Source organism: Opisthocomus hoazin, chromosome 1 (assembly GCF_030867145.1).
Source record: "Opisthocomus hoazin isolate bOpiHoa1 chromosome 1, bOpiHoa1.hap1, whole genome shotgun sequence".
NCBI classification, from domain to species: domain Eukaryota; kingdom Metazoa; phylum Chordata; class Aves; order Opisthocomiformes; family Opisthocomidae; genus Opisthocomus; species Opisthocomus hoazin.
The window spans coordinates 70,131,151-70,154,292 of NC_134414.1; the positions used below are offsets into that span (position 1 = coordinate 70,131,151).

Below are 23,142 nucleotides of genomic sequence, written 5' to 3' on the forward strand. Positions count from 1 at the left end.
TCTTTTATACAATTTAGGTGCAAAAGGTGCAAGAGGATTCCCAGGTGATCCAGGTCCAGTGGGATACCCAGGGCTAAATGGCACACGAGGTGATCCAGGTTGGGAAGGAATCCCAGGTCCTCCAGGTATCTTGAAATAATTTGTCATTCTTTATATACTTTTGACCTCTTTACTACCATCACTGAAACGCAAAAATTGATTCCAGATGCATTTTCACTGATATTCCCTTCCACGTTCAAACAACACAAAAACGCTACTTTTTAAATCCAAAAGGATTTCCCGCAACTTCTGTAATGATGAAAAGTAGCATAGATGCCAACCTTTTAAAATCTGCTTTATAATGCAGAATTATAAATCATAGAATCATAGAATCATGGGTTGGAAAAGACCTCTAAGATCACCAAGTCCAACCATGCACCCAGCACCACCATGCCTACTAAACCATATCCTGAAGTGCCACATCTACTCGTTTTTTGAACACCTCCAGGGATGGTGACTCCACCACCTCCCTGGGCAGCCTGTTCCAATGCCTGACTGCTCTTTCAGTAAAGAAATTTTTCCTAATATCCAATCTAAACCTCCCCTGACACAACTTGAGGCCATTGCCTCTCGTCGTATCGCTAGTTACCTGGGAGAAGAGACCAACACCTGCCTCACTACAACCTCCTTTCAGGCAGTTGTAGAGAGAGATAAGATCTCCCCTCAGCCTCCTTTTCTCCAGACTAAACAGCCCTAGCTCCCTCAGCTGCTCTTCATAAGGCTTGTTCTCCAGACCCCTCACCAGCCTCGGTGCCCTTCTCTGGACACACTCCAGCACCTCAATGTCCTTCTTGTAGTGAGGGGCCCAAAACTGAACACAGCACTCCAGGTGCAGCCTCACCAGTGCCGAGTACAGGGGCACGATCACCTCCCTCCTCCTGCTGGCCACACTATTCCTGGTACATGCCAGTTCACACGGGAAAAAAAAAAATCAATAACAAGAGATTTCAGATTCCAAATGGAATATACTCAGAATGATGACACAGAAAGGAAGAAAATACTAGTATTAGTATTTCTATTTAACTCTTTCCAGCATTAGTAGAAATTGTACTGGAGTATCAAAGGCAGATATACTAGCTACTCAGCTTGCTCATAGGCAGCTGTGTTTCCAAACAGTGTTTGCCTGTCATCTTTTATGCTAGTCAGTAATAGGTTCAGCTTACATTCCAGGGCTTCCGTATCTGTCTCTCCAGAGGTTCCAGGATGGCCAAGACACATCAATTAATTGCGTGTATAGTTGATCTATTCATAGATTGTAAGTCAGATGAGCCAAAAATAGTGCCACTGCATACATATACAAGCTGCAGTGGGTATACTGACAGATCATCACTTTAAATTAAATCACTTGGTCCAGCAAGAGTTACTGCCAGAAACTACCACTTCCCTGTGGTTGAAATTGGTCAGAGGAACAGGCGCAATTCAGAAGCCATTGATGCAACTTAATTTAGGAGTTCTTTAGAAATTCTCTCCATCTATCTCTTTTCCAATTCCTAAATCCTCAGAGATACCAAAGTGCTGCAAACTTTCCCGTACCCAGCACCCAAGTGCTGCCTCACCCTAAGGCAGCACACGACCTGGAAGCATCCTCTAGGCTCACCTACAGCATCTGTAGTAGCAAAAGAGAAAGCAAAAGAAGAGTTGGTGCATGTCCTGGTCAACAGGCAAGGGATGCATCATGAAACATGGCTCTGTGCAGCGTAGGGCAGGACCATAAACCTCTGTTTCCCTTGCTAAGCTCTCCAGAGTGCTCAAAATGCTAAATTAAGGCTCCCATACCATATGGCTTCCAGGCCAGTCGGCGCTCAGACCGATTTTTTAAGTCTTCCATACTGTCTTTCACCAGTGCTTGGACTTAACTTCCAGTCCATGTCCAGTTTTCCCAGTCCACAAGAAGCCTTTCCCCTGTCATTTGTGGTAACAGAGGCTTGTGCCCTCCCAGTTACTCACGTACAGCGCAGGGGACAGGGACGGTGACACTCCTTCATCAAGAGCATGAAGGGACTGGCATTGGGCCCTTGAGATGTGTGGGGAACAGCAACAGCAATGACCCATCTGGGCAACTCCCCCAGGTCTTCCCAGTTTACCAGTATGCATTCGCTCCTCATTTATTTTTTCAGATTTGACTCCCTTTAATGTCTTACCCCCGCTGCGTATCAAACCAGGTTTTTGTGTACAGGGACTGGATTTTTGCCCTTACAGAATAAGATGTTTATAAAATGCTGCAATAGCCGTGTCAGAACAGTTGCACAGAAGTAACTGCTTGGAGCTGTGGATCTTTTATCACCCAGGCACTAGGTATCCTGAGGGGTCACCTGTAAGTTCTGCCGATTTCCACATTTGGTCAAATGTTGCTATAAATGCTATGTGATTTAAAACCATTTATATAACAATTTGTTTTGATTCTACAGGTTTCTGCTGAGAACAGGGGGAAATTACAATACTATAAAAGGTGTTATTATGTTGTATCGAGGGTTTGAACTCCAACGTTTGTAGTGAACCCTGCAATGCCTAATTCCTGTTCTATTTATAGGTTTTACTGGGCCCAGGGGAGACAGGGGCCCGAATGGTCTACCTGGACTGCAGGGACACCCAGGCCTGACAGGAAAATCCGGTGCTCCGGGAGCAGCAGGACTGAAGGGCTTTCCTGGTGAAGTTTTAGGAGCAGCAGCAGGTTCCCGAGGGGATGTTGGGCTCCCTGGCTTCCCAGGGTTGAAAGGCATGCCAGGAGATCAAGGAGTACCTGGAATTAGAGGTAACAACTACTTCAAATAAAGAAATGACTGAGTAGGAATGTGATATAAATGTAGCCAAATTATAGACAAGTGAGAGTAGTAAGAGACCGTGTTAGGACACTTTGGAGGTACTGATGACCCCAGCATCAAATCCCAGTGCCTGCTGGTCTCCCATCCCTTCCCCATCTACCTCAACCGTTACCACTATGCCTGGCTCCTCCAGACACCTTCTGGAGATCCGTTGCTTATGACCAGCACTCCTTCACATCGCACTACGTGAAATCAGCTACAATAGGATATCAGAGAACACGGTTTTGCTCATCTTTGTTGTGTTCAGGTGTACTGCTAATTTTTGCCACTCTAGTTAAGGGAATGGTGATGTGGTTTTCACTTACATGCTGCATAATACTGAGATTGTTTCCCACACCAGAAGATGTCTGGATAGTACATGGCTTTGCAGCACAGCACTGTCACATTAAAGGGTTAAAGGGCTTCAAGAAGTCTGGTAAGTGGCAAGGGGGGGAAAGCCCTCCCGTTGAGCCATGAGGTTCAGAGTGGGCCCCCTTGCTCTCTAAACTCCTTTTCAGAGAGCGGAGCCTAGGTGTGGCTGAATCCACGCCTGGTCCCAGACTTGGTCAACAGTTTATGTCTAAAGGGTGAAGTATGTAGCTACTTACCAGAGTCAACGTTTGCCTGTCAGAGCCCTCCCAGGGACATTCACTGAGACAGTTTTGCAAAGTTGAAATGATAGGTAATTTATTCAAGCAACGGGTATCACAGATTTGGGGTCGCCATTGATAAATGCACCATCTACAAAAATTTAGCTCAACTTAATAGTTCAGCATTTTAGTTAATAACATTTTCCCGGGAGTACGGCCGACAAAGTCAGAGGCGCGACTCTTACCCAAAAGGCGTCCCTTCTCGGGGGCCAAAAGAGTTTTAGGCCCTATGACCTGTCCATTAGGTAAGGTTTTCATTTGACTCCTCCTCCAAAAGAGCGTCTTCAAGTGCCAGTTTTCATACTTTTGCAAAATCTTTTGCAGATCTTGGTGAGGTGGGACTGAGTCAATTACTGTGTGTCAGCTGGCTCTTAGCATAGCGTGTTGTGTCATCAGAAGCGGGACTCAGTGGTTCAGCGGGGAGCTTCGTAGTGCTTACAGGGGAGGGCCTTCTGTTTTTTAACTGAAGCAACACCTGGCTGTCTGCACCCTAGATGTCGCACAGTTGATAGTGTTAGGCCATCACCCATTACTTCTGTCTGACAAGATAAGCGAAGCTCCTTATTCAAGTTGTGGAACTGCTGTGCTTGACACACGAGTCCGAGCAAGTCCCCCTCTGGTATCAAGAAGTCCAGCAAGGCCATCGACCCACGAGCACATTGCACTAGTGCAGAATTTGTAGATTTTAACAAAGAGGGCTTAGTGTTTAGGAAATGTTAATAAGCCATTTTTACCTGGTCAGTCTCTGGGCACTCAGGAACAAGAAAAAGATAACATTATATACTTATTCATAACTTTAGGGTGTTCATTTTATTCCATCATTTGACAGAGCTTAAAAAATGTGCCTACAGAAAACAGAGAAAACCATAGTTTCCATTCAAAATCTGACTTTGGCACTCTGAATTCTGTGGAGGACTTTCAAAAGCAGGTGGGAATTAAGCATCCCGTGCTACAGTTTCAGTAGCATTTGAACACATAACTAAATTTAGGAGTACTGTTGTGGAAGTGAGAAAGGAGTAGTAACTGCATGACTAGCTCAAAGCAAGGAGGTATATCACAGGAACCTATTTTGGAGACTCTTCTCATGATTTTCAACACAAATGAAAAAAAAAGAAAGAAAAGAAAAGCATCATCTTACATGAGTTATTTGAAGTGAGGAGAGCTGGTTTCACCTTCAGTAGAGCCCCAGAGTGAAGGAAAGGGATGAAGGCAGCTCTGTGGCACTTGGCAAGTTTGATAAAAGGCAGAAAACATCACTAACATCTCTGAAAAGGGGAAGAAATTCAAGGTAAAACATGGATTGAAAAGGAAAAAAAAAAGAATTGCATGACTTTGTACCTTCTTTCCAAGCATTTCTGTAGAACAAAGTTTTTAGTAACAACAAAAAATGAGTACAATGAAAGGAAAAAGTATTACTAGTTTGTCTGTTCTTGATTTATTTCACAGTTCTAACAGAATGGCTCAAAAAAAAAAAGTAAATTTTTGTATGAGTCTTATTTTTTTTTTTTAGTTTTATATGAAGTGGCTAGTGATTCCTTTATATCATCTGTGCCACTTAAACTACTAGCCCCTCAGAACAGAGAGCTAAAGCCGGTATTCTGTTGGTGCAAAAACTCACCTTATGTGATCTCAGCTATAAAGCACACAACTACAGTCAAGCCAATGGACCTATGCTGGTGTAAAACCTGAATAAAGAGAAGCAGGGCCACTTGGCCTCAATTTTAAGTGCCATGTCCTTCTGAGGTCTTGTGTCATGCTGCTTCTCTAATATGAATGCAAAGCAGGCATTACCTTTTAAATTTTGACACCCTCTTTGCTCTTATATTGTAGAGATGTAAATTTTCACCCCGTGCACTTAGTTATGTAGATTCAGGGCCTTTTTGCTTAGAAACATGTATGAGTCTTATAACAATGCCTTGTAACAACCTTACTTGAAAATTTCTGAACAATCACACAAACCCAGAACCCACTGTCTGCCTTAAATGTTCCTATTCCTGCCTATCACATATTAGAAAAGTTATAGAGTATTAGTTCAGTGCTTCAGTCAGCTGTTTGATTCGATTCTTACAAAGATGTATGTGATAAAGAGAGAGATCAGGAATTACAGAATTATTGGGGTTAAAAGTGGAAGAGATCTGCTCCATCTATATCTACCTGGTGTCAAAATGTTACCATTTGTTTGAAAGAGCCAGTCAACCTTTCCACTGCAAATATTGAGATCAGTCCTGGTAATGTCAATTATTTTAAAACTAATGAGCAGTCTTTTAATTTCCTTTTCCTGTTCTCACTGAATTTTCAGAGGAAAAACATACCCTGAAAGACTAGTACATACACAGAAGTGATATGCAGTAATCAGCTCGCTAGATATTTATGCTCTTTAACACATGATTATGGTATTTTAGGAGCGGATGGTAACCCAGGTTTGCCAGGACCCAAAGGAGATCCAGGGCCTCAAGGTCTCCCTGGTTTGATGGGATTGCCAGGAACACCAGGAACGCGTGGATTCCCAGGGCCACCAGGAAACCCTGGGCCAGATGGCGGGCCTGGCTCTCAAGGACCTGTTGGTGAGGAAGTATTGCTGTCCTGTGTCACGTCTTCTGCCAGCTCTCTGTGGCAGGGCAACTGTATGATTTCCACAGCAGAAAGTTATGCCTGGGGTTGTGGCATATGCCACGCTTTAGTTCTCAGCCAGGGAAATGACACTAATAGTGCAGATACTATGATTGCAAATTGTACTGGTATCACAGGTGGGAAGTAGGGGGGATGATGGTCCTCACTGGCAGAGCTGCTGCTTTTTCTGCTATAGCCACCTACCAAGCCAGGTCAGAGCTTGCTGGTGGCAGACTGGGAGAAGGGAGCTACTAAGTGGGAGTAGTCTTATGGGAAAGGGTCTTAATTCTGAATTTAAAGGGGAGGGGAAGGTCCTGTTGGGAGTGGGTGCAGAACCAAGCTGGTAGCAAGACCGGTTTGCACTGATGAGCTGCTTTGTCTTTATATAATTTCTGCAGTTCTTTGCTGAAAAAAATCCTAATTTTCCTTCCCCCTCAGCATGAAGATGGTAGAACAGCAGTTTTCTCCCTCTTGAGCTACCTTGGATGAAATCATCATGTATGTCCAAACACTTTTTAATCTCCCTGTTTCATGTTCACACGGCAGGTCCACCTGGTGCTAGGGGAGAAGATGGTGAACAAGGTTTTCCTGGTCCTGTGGGCCTGAAAGGTCTGTCTGGTGACAAAGGTGATGCAGGTTACCCGGGATTACAAGGTATACCTGGCGTGACTGGTCCCCCTGGCATAAGCGGAATGGATGGCTTTCCAGGAGACAAAGGTGAGCTCTGGACAGCTGCTTTGAAAAAAGTGATGTTGCTTAAAGCTCTTCTGTGCTGAGATGAACAGGACACATTCTCCGCTGGGTTACCTCCATTTAAAACAGAAGAATTAGGGTCGTATGCCTAATATAGTCCAAAATCACAAATCAGTGTTTTCTCCTGAGTTGTGCTTGGCAAAATGCTATCTTGTGACGTGCAGCCCTATTTAGAAGGACAGTGGCTGTTTTAGTTCTTCTTTTAAAAAATGTACAGTATTTACTCTTTTCTGTCTCCAAAAGTCTTTCCCTTATCCCAGTCCCACTGGCTCTCTGTGAAATTAAAGAGATGTTTCCTCAGACCTTTGCTTTAAAGCTTTTCAAAGCTGGCAGTTGTGTACTGAGCAATGCCAGGCACAAGATCTGGATGTTCACTTTACCCGGGTACTAACCTTACGTATAGAGAAGGTGAGATTCTCACTTGCCAGCCACAAAAACACTATGTGTAATGCAAGTTGTCTACAACACACAGGGAGTTTCAACAGGATTCAACTCTGTGTGAAGCCAAGCTAAACACAAAAATGAGGCGCATGCCTAAAAATGCCTGTTGCAATTTCATCAGTGGGAAAGATATGACTTTTTTCCTAGGACAACTGTGAAATACTGATCAGCTCTCATTTGAGGGGAATTAAGATCTATTTGTTAGCATGACCTGTGTAAAACACCATCCTCTTGTTTAGAAAAGAGGAGTATGGGAATGTTTGGTGAGAAAGGGCCAGCCAGTCCTAGACCCGTGATTCGTATATCGACATGTAGAAGAACAGGCTGACTAAACACCTTGCATGGAACTAGGTACCTTTGTCTAGTTTATCTGTAGGAGAGGGATTGAACTGATCTTTCAGAAGAAGACACTAAGTTCTGGTCATCTCCACATCTCCTCTTGGCCAGCTGAAGCAGTACAGTGTACCCCTGCTCTTCTTCACCTCTCGGAGAGCTTGGGTACCTGATCTAGAGCTGCAGATTGCCATCAAGGAACCCAAAAACAGGTCCTGCTGCACTGAAGTTTTCACACCGTTTTAGTCATGCATTGCTGGTTCACATTGACTTAGTTCGCAGAAATCTGAGTGACATAACGGTTCTCTTCTCCGTCTTTCTTTAAAGGCTCAAGAGGTTCACCTGGAATTGATGGTTTCAAAGGCATGACAGGCCTAAAAGGAAGACCAGGCATCAAGGGAATCAAAGGAGAATTTGGCTCATTGGGCGCTCAGGGCGATAAAGGCTCACAGGGCGCACGTGGCTTTAAAGGTATTTGCTTACAGTGTACACACTTACAAAGTGTGTATGCTTTTCACATCTGGAGAACTATTTTACAAGGACACAACGAGAAAGACGACACATTTTTCACATGGTAAATTTAGCTCAGACATTCCTCCACCTATTTCACACATGGGCCTCTGGCTGAAAGGCCTGGATTTTAGGCTCAGGGAAAGGTTACTTCTTTGTGAATCTTTACACATTTAAGGCTGGAGACAGACATCTCGTTATTCAGCTGAGCTCAGACAGTGGCGCCTCTGGCCACGTGCGGAACTCAACAGAGCCTTTTCCCAGGAAGCGTAAGGCGTTTGGGGGAAAAGATTCAGATTTTTCTCCAGTTGCACTGTAAAGGCACAGAAATATTCAGAAAACCAGGCAATTAAGAAGTTAAAAGTCAGAAACGTATCAGTTGATATCATCATCAGTGAAATGAAAAGTGTAACTCAGTCCTCTTTTCTTTGCATACAATTATCTTTAAATACACGCTTTACCACAAGGCCAAGATGTTCTTTCTAGGGACCCTGAGATAGGTACTTAAGAAAAAACGGTCTGCAGTTCAAAGGTTGCAAAACAGTGCTCCCAGGAATTCAGGAGAGGTCTGAGCAAAAGGCAGTTGTGAAAACAGCCCCTGCAAAGAAAAGTGCAAATATACTTCTTGATGAAATATAAGACAGTGCATGATTATAGGAGACAAGTTTGGGTGGCTGGCCTGTCTCTGCATCCCACAAAGAACTAAAGACTGTCGTACAGTCTATTTGGGTCCTTTCTTCAGGATATTATTTACTGCTGTCACCAGTAACCTTCAAATCAAGAAAAGGAATAAAATAACTGGTAACAAAGCCAAACGCGTTGTTTTGCCCAAGGCTTTTTGACTGAGAATTTCCCTTTTGCTGGAACTAACCTACTTTTCTGTGCTTTCTCCAGTGTGCTTTCTGGTTTTTTATAAACACATGATACCTAACTGCTCTGCTGAGAGGTAAATTATCCATCACAGAGGAGTCTAGGTCCAGCTCCCCAGGATTGTATGTCCAAAAGTTTAACTCAGTTTTCATGTGTTCTTATGCTTGACTGTTCTGCTGACAGGTCGTACTGACACAGGTAACTTTTTATGCAAGTGGATTTTCCATGGTTTGTGAAAGATTATGTATTAACCCCTTGTTGCTAAATTCACCCTTCTGTTCTCTTTTCCCAACACGGTGCTGCTGACCAGCTTTTTGTGACATGGTTGGGTTTTTTTACCCTTTAGGTGACCGTGGGGATCAAGGGCCCCCAGGAGAACCCCCAAAGCTCAAGCCCAGCATGATGATGGAAGTTAAAGGTGAAAAAGGAGATGCTGGAGAAAGGGGCACGAAGGGATTCTTTGGCTTAAAAGGTCAGTGGTCACAGCAAAACAATGCAAGCACATTCAGGACTATCGATCACTGTCTTTTCTCGGTTACCATATTAAATATTCCCCGCTCATCGTACCACTGTGCTGCAGCCCTCCCAGCAACGTCTCTGACAGCAAAAGCAGAGCTCCCGCTGCGTTTCTCAGAGCCAGTCCCGTGGAAAGCTTTGTGGGGTTGTGTCGCGTGTGTATGCTGCCTTTTTGTACGAGCGCATCATGGTGCCACGTTTCGAGAAGTCCCCTGGCAGGAAAACTTCTCACACACAAGCAACTGCGTGTCAGCCTTCCCAGCTGCAATAGCTTAAGTTGTCTTTATTTTTCTTCTTCCCCGCTTGCAGGTAGCAAGGGAATGCCAGGCATTCCTGGAAAGACAGGAACTCCAGGGTCCCCTGGGCATCCCAGCTACCTGGCCGGTGCAAAAGGAGACATCGGTGCAAAAGGACTGACAGGTCTGAAGGGGTATCCTGGTCCAGCCGGCTCTCCTGGCATCAGAGGCTTCCCTGGCAGCACAGGAGGCAGGGTGAGTTCATGCTCGTGAGGGAATATGGGAGTCCTTGCGCTGGCATTCAGCTTCCCTAGGGAGTAGTGTTCACCCCTACAAGTGCCAAGATAAAAATGCAATAAAAATTGAAATGGATCAAATAGTTTTGCTTGATCCCTCCAACATTCATTAGCAGAGTCCTTTCTTTTCTCATTGGGAGACATCCAGCTTTCATGTGCCAGCTTTTTGCAATGAGAACCCAGACAGTTCCTTCTAGGTCCTTGGTCCCATTGCCATAGCTGTTAGTAAAAATTGTTTTCAGTGCTGGGCTTGCTCTTCCCTTTCTCCCAGGACTGCCAAAAATTACTCACCGTCACTCATCTAACTGTAAAAGGGTCTAAGAATCTCAGCTCCCAGAGGGTAATTCACCGTGATTCACTTTGGCTGTAAAATAAGTTACACTGGAAAAAATAAAGTCTTACAAAAGGCCTGACAGTAAACTCGCAGACATCATTTATTTAAGAAAGCCAGAAACAGTGTTCCTTTCAGGTAGCTTTGGCCTTGGATTTCAATCGGACTTTTTCCTAACAAAGGACTGCAGGACTCACTACCATATACGTATAATTGGATGTTCTTAATTTCAAACTGAAGTCTTTGCAAACATAACTTGTCCCTTGGTTTGTACTGGTTTGGTTTGACTGATTTCAGCCAAATGACTCTATAAAGTACTATGGAAACTCAAAAATGGTGAATTTAATAGCCTTTTTTTCAGTATTTCCAAACTGTGCTGCTTGGAGAGTTGAATAAATTCTCATCCTCGTTAACGGATACCTGTTTTCAACCACATGACAGGGAGAAAAGGGTGTTCCAGGAATTTCAGGCCATTTTGGTACTCCTGGCTCGTATGGTGAAATAGGTGAGTTTCTTCACTTATTTGAGTGCTCTTTGTATTCACTAGATCAAATTTTCAACATTGAGTTCTGAAGAGTCTTAGGGGGTCTCCAGTCTTAAAAGAGTCTTCGTACAGTTTTAGAGAATGATACTGTAGATGTAGGAGGCTATGAACAGGTTAATACTGTTACTTTCATGCAACATGTACTGTCCATGGATTAATACATCCATGGCAGGGAGGGCAGCTGTTCTAGAGACTTTATGTTTTTCTTTCTTTAACTTGATCGTCTTTTTTTCTAGAAAGATAATAATTACTGAATTTTGCCTCGGAAGTTACAACTCATTCAAAACAACAGGAAAAACTGTTTAATTTTAAGCCTTATCCCTCATGTGTTCATTTTCACTTGAAACAGGTGAGCGGGGAGACACTATAAACTTACCAGGAATGCCAGGCCTTAAAGGGGAAGTTGGTGTGCCAGGCTTAACAGGTATTAATTTCACAGTTGCTCTCGATGTATTACTTTTCACATACTAAAGTCCACAGAGGAAAGGAGGGGGAGCTTACCATGGGCTTTTGACGGCTGTTGAACCTGTGCTCTCATGACAACTCCTGAAGAGGTTTATATTTTCTTTACGTATGTGCTATGTTTACCTCTCCCATTGAAAGTAGTTATGGCACATGCAACTCCAGTAAAACATTTCCATGTAATTTTTTGCCATTGATGACAAAAGGAGCAATATCAGGCCATAATTGTGGAAGATGGGATAGCAGCTGAGTCAGGTCGATTTTGGATTGGGTTGGTTAAGTAATGTATTACCGTTGGAGCTATCCTTGCACATGCAGCACACTTGAACATTGGTGTCATATTCCACATAATTTAGCAAATACTTTTAAAAACAAATTTAATGATGGTTTGGCCGGTGTGCTGTAGACGATTTCATTCTCCCAGGTTATGCAAGCACCATGACTAGAAGAATGTCTTTATGTGGCAAGACTAGGACCCATTCGGTAGCCCACTTCACATTATGCTTGTTAGCTTAGGGCTGTATAGAGATTATTAATAGAATATACTTGTTTTGTGGTTTTCCAGGAGCAAGAGGAGGCACAGGACAAAAGGGCGAAGGCGGTGATCCTGGTTTCCCTGGCATTGAAGGCCTCAAGGGCACACAGGGTGTCCCTGGCTCTGTGGGACAGGAAGGTAAAATATTATTTTTTTTTAATGCTCCAAAGAATAAAACTGCTTAAGAAGGGAAAGACAAAACCTCTTTTCTCTCAAAAGAAAGTCATTACATTTTTTAATATGTTGATCAATCTGTCAGTTGGTAAAGTGCAGTGAAAAGGATGTGAAACGCATGGTAGAACTTACTGAGAGGAAATTTCAAAAGCCAAACTCTGCTTCATACCAGTTTTTCCTTTTTTATAGCGATCTTGTATCCAGTCAAAGTGTTCTATTGCTGGCATAGTCAGGTATTCGAATGCTGTCTCAATACTACAAGGAGGTGGACTTTTCAGTGCTCTTTTCTGCCATAAATGAAGTCAATATCCTCCAGGACCCAGTTACGGAGACTTTGAGCCAGCCTTGTTGGCTGACTGTACAAGAGTATTGGGGAACCAAAGTCAGGGTCGGCTCTGGCTGGATCATAAAATTGGGGCTTAAGAACACGTCTTATTGCAGGACGATCATGAAAATGCTCTTTCAGAACATTTCTCCTATGCTTATAGGGCTTAGAAACTCCAGCCAAGACTGGAGCAGTTTTGGTAGGTACCTCACTGGGAGACAGTCCTTGTCTGATCACCTTTCCAGTTGGCAGATCCAGATGGAGATTTGTTGCGGTTTTGTCTCAATTTGCAACAAAGAACCACACAGTTACTCTCTCACTCCTCACCCCTCCCCAGTGGGATGGGGAGGAGACGCAGAAGGAAAAAGGCAAAACTCAAGGACTGGGATGAGAACAGTTTAACAGAATGGCAAAGGGAGAAGAAAACAACAACCAACAATACTGATAAAAAGCATATACAACATGCAGTGTTCTCACCACCCGAGGCTCAGCTTGCTCCTGAGTAGCAAATTCCCCTCCTTCAGCCAGCTCCCCGCTTAAATACTGAGCATGACAGCACATGGTATAGAATATCCCATTTGGCTGGCTGTTTGGGTCAGCCCAGCCAGCTTCTTGTGAAAATTAACTCTATCCCAGCTGAACCCAGGACAAGATTCCATCTCCAGATGCTGCAGAAAGGGAAACTGAGGTGCACATGAATGATATTACTTATTGTAACTGGCAATAGAGTAAAATTATCATTTTAATAGGAGGAGTGCACTATAGTTGAGGTTGTCAGAAACGCGAAGTTTGTAATTAATTGTTCTGTTACACCTTGCCTTTCCTACCTTTTCTCCCTTTAGTTTTCTTCCACCTGGGTGAGCAGTTCAGTGTCATACAATGACATCAGCGGGGCGGGGAAAGCCTTCATTTTGCTACCTTGGTGAATGAAAGTAGCACAAGTTGGTACTTCGGGCTATCAGTTTTCAGGACACTCATGAGCCATGATTCATCATTGTCCCGTAGGTTTTCCGGGGCTGGTTGGCCCCCCAGGGCAGCAAGGAAGCCCCGGGACGTCTGGATTTCAAGGTGAAAAGGGAACTCCCGGCTGGCCTGGCATACCAGGACAACCAGGTATTCCTACAGCTTCAACTATTCTGTCATTTCAGTGTCAGTGCTTGCTATTGTTCCTTTGGGCTGAAGAAGAAGAAAGGGGGCTTTTTGCAGTCCAGACTGGCAGAGTTCCCTCTAGTAGACATGCATTCCTCATAAAGTTCAGGTACATTAATGAAGACCAATGTGGTTGCTTTCTGATTTATGGATTCTGAAGGACTGGTGTCTGCTGAGCTCACTTTAGTTGCTGATGACCTCCCTCTCACCCGGGAAAGCAGTTTTCAGGAAACATTTTCATTTTTCATGACAGCTGGGGAGAAAAAATCTTTAAAATGTGGCATTAGATAGCAAACAATATACTTGTCCCATGTCATCATCAAAAACTGCGAACTGATCCAACGTCTGGTTTTAAGGATAAATGACTTACGGCTCAGACAGAATTCCGCTATCAAAATACAGGTGATTGATTGATAGTTTAAAATGAAGCCGGTTGTATCACAGGATACAGCATCTCATTGGTTGCCACCTAGTTCCTTAATATATTAAGTAAGCGGATTTTTTTCTACAGTACAACCAGAAATTGCCATGCTTCTAGTAAGATTCATCTATCTGAATCTGCATCGAATCTAAGCTAATGCAGTTATGAAGGCTGCCTTTATAGACAGTGAATAGATAGACACTTATTTTTGTGAAGGTTTAATTGTCCTCCAGAGATCCCTTAGATCCAGAGATCTCCTTAGAGATACCTGTCTTGTGTTAACATCATGCTTAACACTTTGACAGATACAAACAGATGGGATCAATTTTGCCTGTAACAGCAGCAGCAGCTATTAGACATTTTGTTAGGGTTTTGTTTGGGTTTTTTAATGATACAGAGTTAATTGTTAATTTCTCCTGAAGAGAGCTTCATTATAATCACATTTAGAGTGTACAATTATACCATAATTGTTTTGGTTTGAGGATTTTGGAAAACTATAGATGGTTATTAACAAAACTGTGGTAGCAAGACTGGAACTAATGGCATGCTACCAGACGGATCAGAGATATTTAAAAAAAAATCTCATAGTGAGTTTATTGAATAATAAAAAATTTGCCAATCACAAAACCATGGCATGGTGTATTTCATAATAAGCTTTTTGTCATGAATGAATTTGCATATAATACACAAGATTTTAACACAGTGGTATTTACTTAAGCATTTTAATTTTTTGCCTAGGAATATATACAGACTCACAGAAACTATTAAGATAATAATGAGTGTAATTTTAAAACAGGCTTGCCTGGCTCAAGAGGAATCGGTGGACTGCATGGTTTACCGGGCACTAAGGGTTTACCAGGATCACCAGGCAAGTGAGGCTCCTACTCTGCCTCATCACAGGCACTATATTGTGTTGGCTGCAAGTCTGATCCGTGAGACCTCTGCAATGTGACTTTCTTCACTGTGTCATCCAAAACCCAATGTGGAATTTGCCTCATTATTGTGGGCTCTGGCAAAGAGCTTCATACACAATGTGCTGCCACGCAGCTGGATTAGAACACAACTTCAAATCGTAATTTCATTCCTCTTATAATAAAAGTTAAAGCCTCAAGGCCTTTCTTCCCCATTATGAGCCATTTTTTCAATGAGCCATTACAGATTCATGTGTTTAGTAAATCCACATGCTCTATACACGTACGTTAGCATGCTGATACGTTATTACATAGAATCATAGAATCATGTTACTACCTGCGGAAGCATTTCAACTTTTGTCTTAATTTTTAACAACTCCCCAACAGGTCCAGATGGCTACGGCTCTGCAGGGTTCCCAGGTGTGGTAGGCGACAAAGGGGAAGCGGGAGAGCCAAGCAGAGTGGAAGGCAGCCGAGGACCTCCGGGTCAGAAGGGAGACAGGGGTGTTCCAGGTTTGTGTTCCGGAGAATGGGATCTACATATTATTTGTTTCATCTGTGAGTGTTGCAGATGTCACAAAATGTGGTGTAGTGTAGACAGCTGTACAGGAGAGCTCTCGATGTGGGGAAGGTCGCTGTTTGGAGTTAGTGCCTGCTGCTTGGCCAGCCCTTGCTCCAAAACAGACGTGTGTGTCGCCCAATGCTGGACAAGCCAGCCCCTCCAGGGCAGCCTGGGTCCTTCCCTATGGTAACAGCATCTTGTAGCACCCACTGACCTCAGCATGCTACGAATGCCAGAGGCTACTCTCAGCCATCAGCTCCTGAAATATTTCTAATGAGTCTCCAGTTCAACAAATGCTATGGCTTTTCTTTCTTTCTTTTTGTTGCAAACCCATCAATGTTTACCTTTCTTCTGAAAGCCTCACTGTCCATCTATGTGTGATTGTCCCTCTGGTCCCCCCTGAGCTCTACTGCCATGCACAGTGCTTTCCTCGTGCCGTCACCCCTCGTGCACTGTAAGCGTACAGCCTTCCGCCTCAAACCCACCTTGTTGTAGCGGGCTGCAAGTATCTTGGTATGGTTCACTGCCGCTTGTTCTTCTGTCAGGGAGCCTCCAGACTGATGTTATGGATGAATCAACTAATTACGGGGCCTTTTTTTAAAGTTTTCCAACATTTTGGCTTTAAAAGGATGAAGGACTGTCATATATATACAACCTTACTGCCTTTGCCTACTTGGTTCAATGGCTCATTACTATTCTTTTGTGCTACGCTTTGTTGTTACTAATGTGCTGTGCCACCTCAAACACCATTCAGACATTTATTATCAAGCCCTGGAAGATACAGCTACTTCACTTATTCATGTTGGCTTGTCAAAATTAAACATTATTAGGGGTTTTTTTAATTAATAACAGAAGGGGTTTTGAGGCTTGCTGACTACTTGAATCTACTTAAAAGCATAATCTGTCATTAGTGGGCCAGATTTTTGGCCATTTAACACTTTTCATCTATAGAGAACTTCTCGGATTCAAACTTTCAGTTTTAACTGACCCCAAAAACCCCTAAGTATCTGGCCACTGACTCCGCAGGACACATTAGAACAAAGTTGCTTTTTTGTCTGCTTCCATATACCAAGGATATTTTGAGTACTTCGTATCTTGAAATAATATTTTACCTGGCAGACACAAGATTATTAGCATTCCACACAGTAAGATGTAATTAGCTATCCAGAGAGCTTTGGTACAGAGCTAGTATTTAGTTCTTTTAAGAAAAACTTCCACAACATCATCTGAAAAAATATAACAAAAATCAGAATTTCCATTTTGAAAATCCCAGTCTTTATACCTAGTCTGCGGTGAGTCCTTATAATTGCAATTGTGCATTTTCCTTGCAGTACTATTTCTTCTTTTCCTTTCAGGAGTTCAAGGACCCTTTGGCATTCCTGGGCAGGAAGGATTTCCAGGGCCTCCTGGGATTTCAAATATATCAGGATATCCTGGTGATAAAGGCTCTCCAGGTCTAGACGGAGTGCCAGGTAATTCATGCCTCATTCCCCTCAGACAGCAATAAAAGATTAAGCACAAGGTTGTGCCCCCAGACAACAACAGAAGATTAAGTACTGGGTTAGCAACAGCAGTCATTGTTATTTCTGTCTTGACTCAGTAAAATATCCCTATTAAATGCAACACTAAAGTGCATGAATGATTGTTGGACAGAACTGATGGTACATAAGGTAATAGGGACAGACCTCTTGAAAGCAAAAGGCAGTTCCTCCAGGTTGTCCTGATGGAAGGGTTTGATTTTCATGCAAATAACAGATTCAATCATCCAGAGTTCTCTTAACGACTTTCAGAAGCATTATGCTAATTTACGACTGTAAAATCTGAGGTCTGTGCCAGACTTGCAAGTCTACGGAATGTTTTCTTAATCATTCACAAGATTTTCCTGTGTGCAATTACCACACAAACAAAGTTACACTGAGAAGCATCAGCTCTTCTCTCTAAACGTCCATGCTATGAGCCTGCTTCTCACACATACGAAAGAGCGACTCTGCGTCCCTCTGTATTCAGAGGCTGATACACCTGTGGCTTATTGGACTGCACAGTCCTTTCAGATTGTAGTGCCACTGTGAAGAGCTTGTAGTGGAAGTTGCAGGTGTCCCACTACCATCTTTATATGATGCATGGAAATTTTTATGTAAACATGGCAAAAACTTGCAACAGGCAAACCAGCTGAAAACCAACAAAACACCAGTTTCCAAATGGAAAGAGAACGCTAGCTGGCCTAACTCTGTGTACGGATTCCCACTCCCCAGGCAGTCATTGGATTAAAAAATAAAAATAGAAGCAGTCAGGTGAGTGGGAACAGGAACACCATCTCCCAGCCAAAATGGTGAGACAGGCATGGCTCGCTCTTGCTTTGCCACATGCGTCTTGCGTTTATATCCACATGTGATCCAACCTCAACAGGCAGCACGAGAGATGCCCTGCTCAGAACCACAGTTAGTAAGTCCCTCTCTCCTCAGAAAGAAGGTCCAAATATTTTCTTAGGCAGCAAAGGCAACTGAACAGAAACCTGCCAGGTTTAGCTTCAGGCAATATGTCATTCTGGAAAAAGAAGCTGTTCCCATAATTCCCATGACAGCATGGAGTAGTTATTTGTATCCAGATGTTTAACTGAAGCACGAAGATACACGGAACAGTAAGTCCTTGGCTTATTTACCACCTGGCACTGAATCAAGTACTTGCTGCTGCCTGATTTCTCTCTAGTTGCTTGGAGAATTTAGGATAAAGCAGGGAAGCACCCAGTGAAGCAGGGCATTTTCTGGGGAAGGAATAACTCATTGCAGGGTGTATCTCAGCAGGCACCCCACTTCTGCTGAAAACGTCCTTGAGATGACACCGTGCTTTGTGGGAGCTTCATGCTCTAATTCCTCTGCCCCCGCAGCAGAAGGGTATGCCAGCCTGAGAGCAGGAGCAGGAGTGCTGAACAAGTCTACTGGGGACCTAAGCATTAGCTCCCCGCTTAAATTAAGGAAATAAAACTTGATGGGTTACAATCAGATAGTACTGTTACTTTCCCCTGTGCCCAGATCTTAAGTATAAACAAATTACAACCTCTGTGTGCTCTAAACAGGCTATCCAGGACTACAGGGGCAGCCTGGCATACCAGCTCCGCCAGGAAGCAAAGGAGAAAGTGGACAAACAGGGGTGAGTGGACAAATTGGCCCAAAAGGAGATAGAGGTGATCCTGGACCAGCTGGGAGACCTGGCGTTCCCGGGTACCCTGGACCAAAAGGTAAGGATGGGAACTGCTGATCTTGGCTGAGGACAGGGGAACCTCCTACACTACAGCAGCTTTAATAACCTGGCTTTTGCACTTCCTTGATCTGTGTCGAAATACAGTAATGCCACCTGTCATTTTGCATTAAAGGTCGCAGGGGTGAACAAGGTGTCATCGGCTTTATGGGCACCGTAGGATTTCCAGGTGATTTGGGACCCATTGGACCCAAGGGAGATAGAGGACTAACCGGTGAGTAAGTGCAGTCAGATGCGTGACTCCTTTCTAAACTTCTTACTTTGCTGCTCCTCAGAGCCTGACCTAACTGGCCCTGCTTTGAGCAGGAGGTTGGGCTCTGTGACCCACAGAGTCCCTTCCAGCCTGCATGACTCCCTGTGGCCCCTGGCCAATTCCAGTGGACAGGTGCCTGAATTTAAAATGGGTAGTCAATTTTTTGCCTTTATGAATTTATTTTGTATGAGGTGCCGACTCCAAAATCAGAGCCCCTTTGGGGGTTTAAAAAAAGAAGAATTCCTGATCTAAACTACTCCTGCAGGGTAGACATACTGGATACTTAGAAATATATATTTAAATTCCTTCATTCCATCTATGCCATTGTGTATTTGTGTCTCCAGGAGCCCACCAAAAGATGATGCTGCACCTCAGAGAGCCGTTGGCTATTTGAGGGGAACTTCCCAATTTCCCGTGGCCCAAGTGAGGGAGCAGTAGCATCATTCATTTCCTTCTGCTTATCTTTGTGCTCTTCAAGAGCAGACAATCCCCGTACTCAAGTGCATTTCCCCAGTATAAGGAATACAGCTTCTATACCCAAGGCGGTGAGGTGCAGACCATAGTGTGCAGACCATAGTGCTTCTCTCACATATGCATCCAAGTACCAGCAACATATCCGTGGATGAAAGCACATTAAGGAAAATGTAGAGAGTTTGGGTTTTTTTAACAAATTATCTCATCTTGCTTCCAATCACAGGCTTTCAGGGCCCTCCAGGCTCTCCTGGGCTGCCCCCTCTTCCTCCGAGGCTGGTTGCTGAGCAAGGTTCACCAGGTCCCCGTGGAAATATAGGACCGCAAGGAAGCCCAGGAGATATGGGAGCTCAGGGTCCACCGGGCGATCCAGGTAGGAATCGCACACTCAGAGTGAAAGCTCAGTTACCCTTAGCAGAGTGAAGCCACCAGAGCACTGCTTTGGCTCTCTTCTACTTTAAATTCTGTAAGTCAGAAAGGAGTCAAAGTTTGGTCTTGCAAAGCCAGGGCTTGGCTTTCTTCTCCTCTCAGCATTCAGAACATAAGAAAAACAGGAGAAAGCTTTGACAACACTCCCATGGCCAAAGCAACATCAGATATGGATCTCACTTAAATCACGTCTGAATGTCTTTGGTGGAAATGAGCACATCCTTGTGGAGGTGCTTTCAACCCAGGGACTGTGGTGTTAGTGATGCACGGACCCCGATGCAGTGCACCTCCTGCTACTAGCCGGATCAGAGACGTGTGGTGGCAGCAAGAGTGAAAGATTAAGGTTGTGGGGCTCATGTAGTCTTGATCCCACCAAACTTTTCCAATGAAGTCGGTGCTCTTTGCCTGAGCAAGAACCATAGGATCTTGCCTTTAGTGTAAATTGGTAAACCTGGCAGACAGGACCAAACATGGGCAAGCAGAGCACATGTTAACAAAGTGGGTAGCATGTTGAGATCTCTGCAGTCACTGTGCTCATAACTGTTGTTGGTGCAAGGTTTCAGAGGCTCACCTGGAGATCCAGGACTTCAGGGCAGGGGTGGCATTCCAGCTCCTCCTGGCTCCAGAGGTGAACAAGGAGCAACGGGGTTTCAGGGTCCAGTGGGATTTGAAGGTAAGAGATGTCGCACAGCACTTCTTCCCCCCTCCCCGTTTCACTGCCATAAATCATTCTGCAGTTACTAGGTCACTGGGTGGGGAGGAGGGGAGGAGAGAGAAAGTTTCTGTCTTCACAGCTTCTTCAAAAGGGACAACTAACTAACTTTTAACAGAGTTCTCTTAAAGCAATATTTTTGGAGTAAGTTTTGATGTAGATGTCAGTCAACTCATGTGAGTGAGTTTGGTTTGATCTGAGTGTATTTTTATATTGATTTTCTCTGAAGTATTTCAGCCTAGTGTTTTACTAGCAGTTACATTCATGGAAATGAATGGTTGGGTAGGTGATACTTGGACACGTGATGTTTAAGCGAACGTATTTGTAAATGAAATGCCTGTGTCCTTAACCAATCAAAGAGCAGATTACTATCTTAATTACCTAAGTACATAGAGAAAAAGGTATTTACAGAGCATAGTTTTAAGCATATGAAGCGACTGCAAGCAATTCAAAAACCATTGGTTAATCTTGGACTAAGAAAATGTTTTGAAGGAAAAATGTGCTCATCTGCATTGTACAAAGTATGCTCAAATTCATCACAACTTTCTATGTGACTTTCCCTGGCTCTGACAGTGAAATACATCATCTTTGAAACCAGGGCGCCTGATCCAGCACCAATCTACTTCAAAAGCCACTGCTATAATCCCAGAATTACGGCTCTTTTAACAGTAATTTACCGTAAGAAGAGGCATCATGCAATTAAGCTTTGTTCATCAGCAGCTTAGCTGAAATACCAGGTAGCATCAGAGCGTTTGTGGGAGCCCAGACTAAGCTGCATTATTTCTTTTTCCCTGCTCTCCTCAGGTCAGCCCGGCCGCCCCGGCAGCCCCGGGCTGCCAGGCATGCCGGGGCGCAGCGTTAGCATGGGCTACCTGCTGGTGAAGCACAGCCAGTCCGACCAAGAGCCGATGTGCCCAGTTGGCATGAACAAACTCTGGAGTGGATACAGCCTGCTGTACTTTGAAGGACAAGAGAAAGCTCACAACCAGGATCTAGGTACGTGCAGGTGTTGCTGGCAGCAGCCTCAGTTCCATCTCTCTGGCTGAAAAGAACAAAAAGAATAAAGAAATGGAACTTAGAGAAAGCTGGGACTTCAGCGAACAGGCTTAGGAAACACCAAAATGAGAAGATAAAAGTTGTGTGTCTGCATAGAGTGCTCCTGAGAGAGCTCCTGCAGGTCATTAGTGTTGTTCAAGGGGCTCTGTAAAGCCAGCAAAACATTCTGGACAGCAGGGTTTCACTGACACGTGCTTGGGAAGGAGCAGGAAACTGAAAACGTGCATTGTCTTCTGTAAGAATGATTGCCATCATTTCTCTTTTTTTTTTTTTCTTTTTTAACAGGGCTGGCCGGTTCATGTTTGGCTCGTTTTAGTACTATGCCGTTCCTCTACTGTAACCCTGGGGATATTTGTTATTATGCAAATCGAAATGATAAATCCTACTGGCTCTCAACTACAGCACCACTTCCGATGATGCCCGTGGCAGAAGAAGACATTAGGCCGTATATCAGTCGCTGCTCAGTTTGTGAGGCCCCAGCTGTGGCAATTGCTGTCCACAGCCAAGAAGCTTCTATTCCTCACTGCCCTGAAGGCTGGCGCAGTCTGTGGATCGGATACTCCTTCCTTATGGTATTTGTTCTCCAGTGTCACATTCTGTGTGGCACTGGGTTCTAAGTTTGAGCCTCAGATACTAGCAAGGCTGTTGTGTTTTAGATGCAGCAACACCAAAACCATGCATCATACTGGGGAACCAGGGAACTACAAAACTAGTTTCTAGGAAGCAGAAAAGGAGAAACAAAAATTTATGTGAATTGCAGAGAAAATTGCCTCTTGTCAGACTAGCATCTGGAGTCCTTACTTTATGTAGAAAACAGTGCTTTGGAGCACTACACACAGGGGCAGCTGTGGATTAGCAAATAAAATTGCCCTGAGGTGCAACAGTCACCTACAAAGCATTTTCACAGCTGAAGATTGGGAGTTACGTATGTACATCACTATTAAGAAGCTGATCTGGAGAAAAAAATCTGCAAAGCTTTTCCCCTTCTTTTGGAAACTTAAAATCATTGATGTTTGGTCGAAGATTTAGAAGCTGAAGTTTTTCACCTAGTCTGGAAAGAGAGACAGCCTCCTGTTTGTAAGATGAAACTTCAGTGCCATATCTCTAATGGCAACAAGAGCTGCGCTGTGTAGCCTATGGCTTGTAGGATCGCTTAGGTCTTGGGCTCTTATAATTAGGAAATGGGATGTTACAGAAAAGCTTAGCGTTAGGTGTGCAGTGGAAGAACTACCGAAGGGCCTGACCTGCTCTTCTTGCAAGACTGTACGGAGGGATCATGTAAGCACCGGAGGGCTTAACATAGAACATAGAATAGTTTGGGTGGGGAAGGGACATTTAAAAGAACAGCTAGAATACGTTACTGCATGATCTGACAGGTGCTCATTTTTCTGTCTTGCTTGATGTACACGAGAGTCAAAACCTGCAGCAATACGCCCATGTTGTTAACTCATTAAAGACTGGACTGAATGCTGAAGTAAACAGGGTTGGGGGGAAAAA

General features: G+C 43.9%; 1 protein-coding gene across 1 annotated transcript in view; it reads left to right on the forward strand.

The window, feature by feature from the left end:
* The window catches only part of COL4A2 (collagen type IV alpha 2 chain), a 154,939-nt gene that overhangs the window by 127,988 nt on the left and 3,809 nt on the right, over window positions 1–23,142 (forward strand). Inside the window, exons 28-47 of the mRNA XM_075424719.1 lie at window positions 18–125; window positions 2,570–2,791; window positions 5,893–6,054; window positions 6,647–6,817; window positions 7,955–8,098; window positions 9,354–9,479; window positions 9,833–10,014; window positions 10,828–10,891; window positions 11,280–11,354; window positions 11,958–12,065; window positions 13,432–13,539; window positions 14,793–14,864; window positions 15,295–15,420; window positions 16,825–16,941; window positions 18,543–18,704; window positions 18,840–18,938; window positions 19,675–19,821; window positions 20,434–20,550; window positions 21,394–21,585; window positions 21,931–22,217. Of these exons, the coding sequence (XP_075280834.1) occupies window positions 18–125; window positions 2,570–2,791; window positions 5,893–6,054; window positions 6,647–6,817; window positions 7,955–8,098; window positions 9,354–9,479; window positions 9,833–10,014; window positions 10,828–10,891; window positions 11,280–11,354; window positions 11,958–12,065; window positions 13,432–13,539; window positions 14,793–14,864; window positions 15,295–15,420; window positions 16,825–16,941; window positions 18,543–18,704; window positions 18,840–18,938; window positions 19,675–19,821; window positions 20,434–20,550; window positions 21,394–21,585; window positions 21,931–22,217 (2,789 nt within the window). The remainder of the gene's footprint in view (window positions 1–17; window positions 126–2,569; window positions 2,792–5,892; window positions 6,055–6,646; window positions 6,818–7,954; window positions 8,099–9,353; window positions 9,480–9,832; window positions 10,015–10,827; window positions 10,892–11,279; window positions 11,355–11,957; window positions 12,066–13,431; window positions 13,540–14,792; window positions 14,865–15,294; window positions 15,421–16,824; window positions 16,942–18,542; window positions 18,705–18,839; window positions 18,939–19,674; window positions 19,822–20,433; window positions 20,551–21,393; window positions 21,586–21,930; window positions 22,218–23,142) is intronic.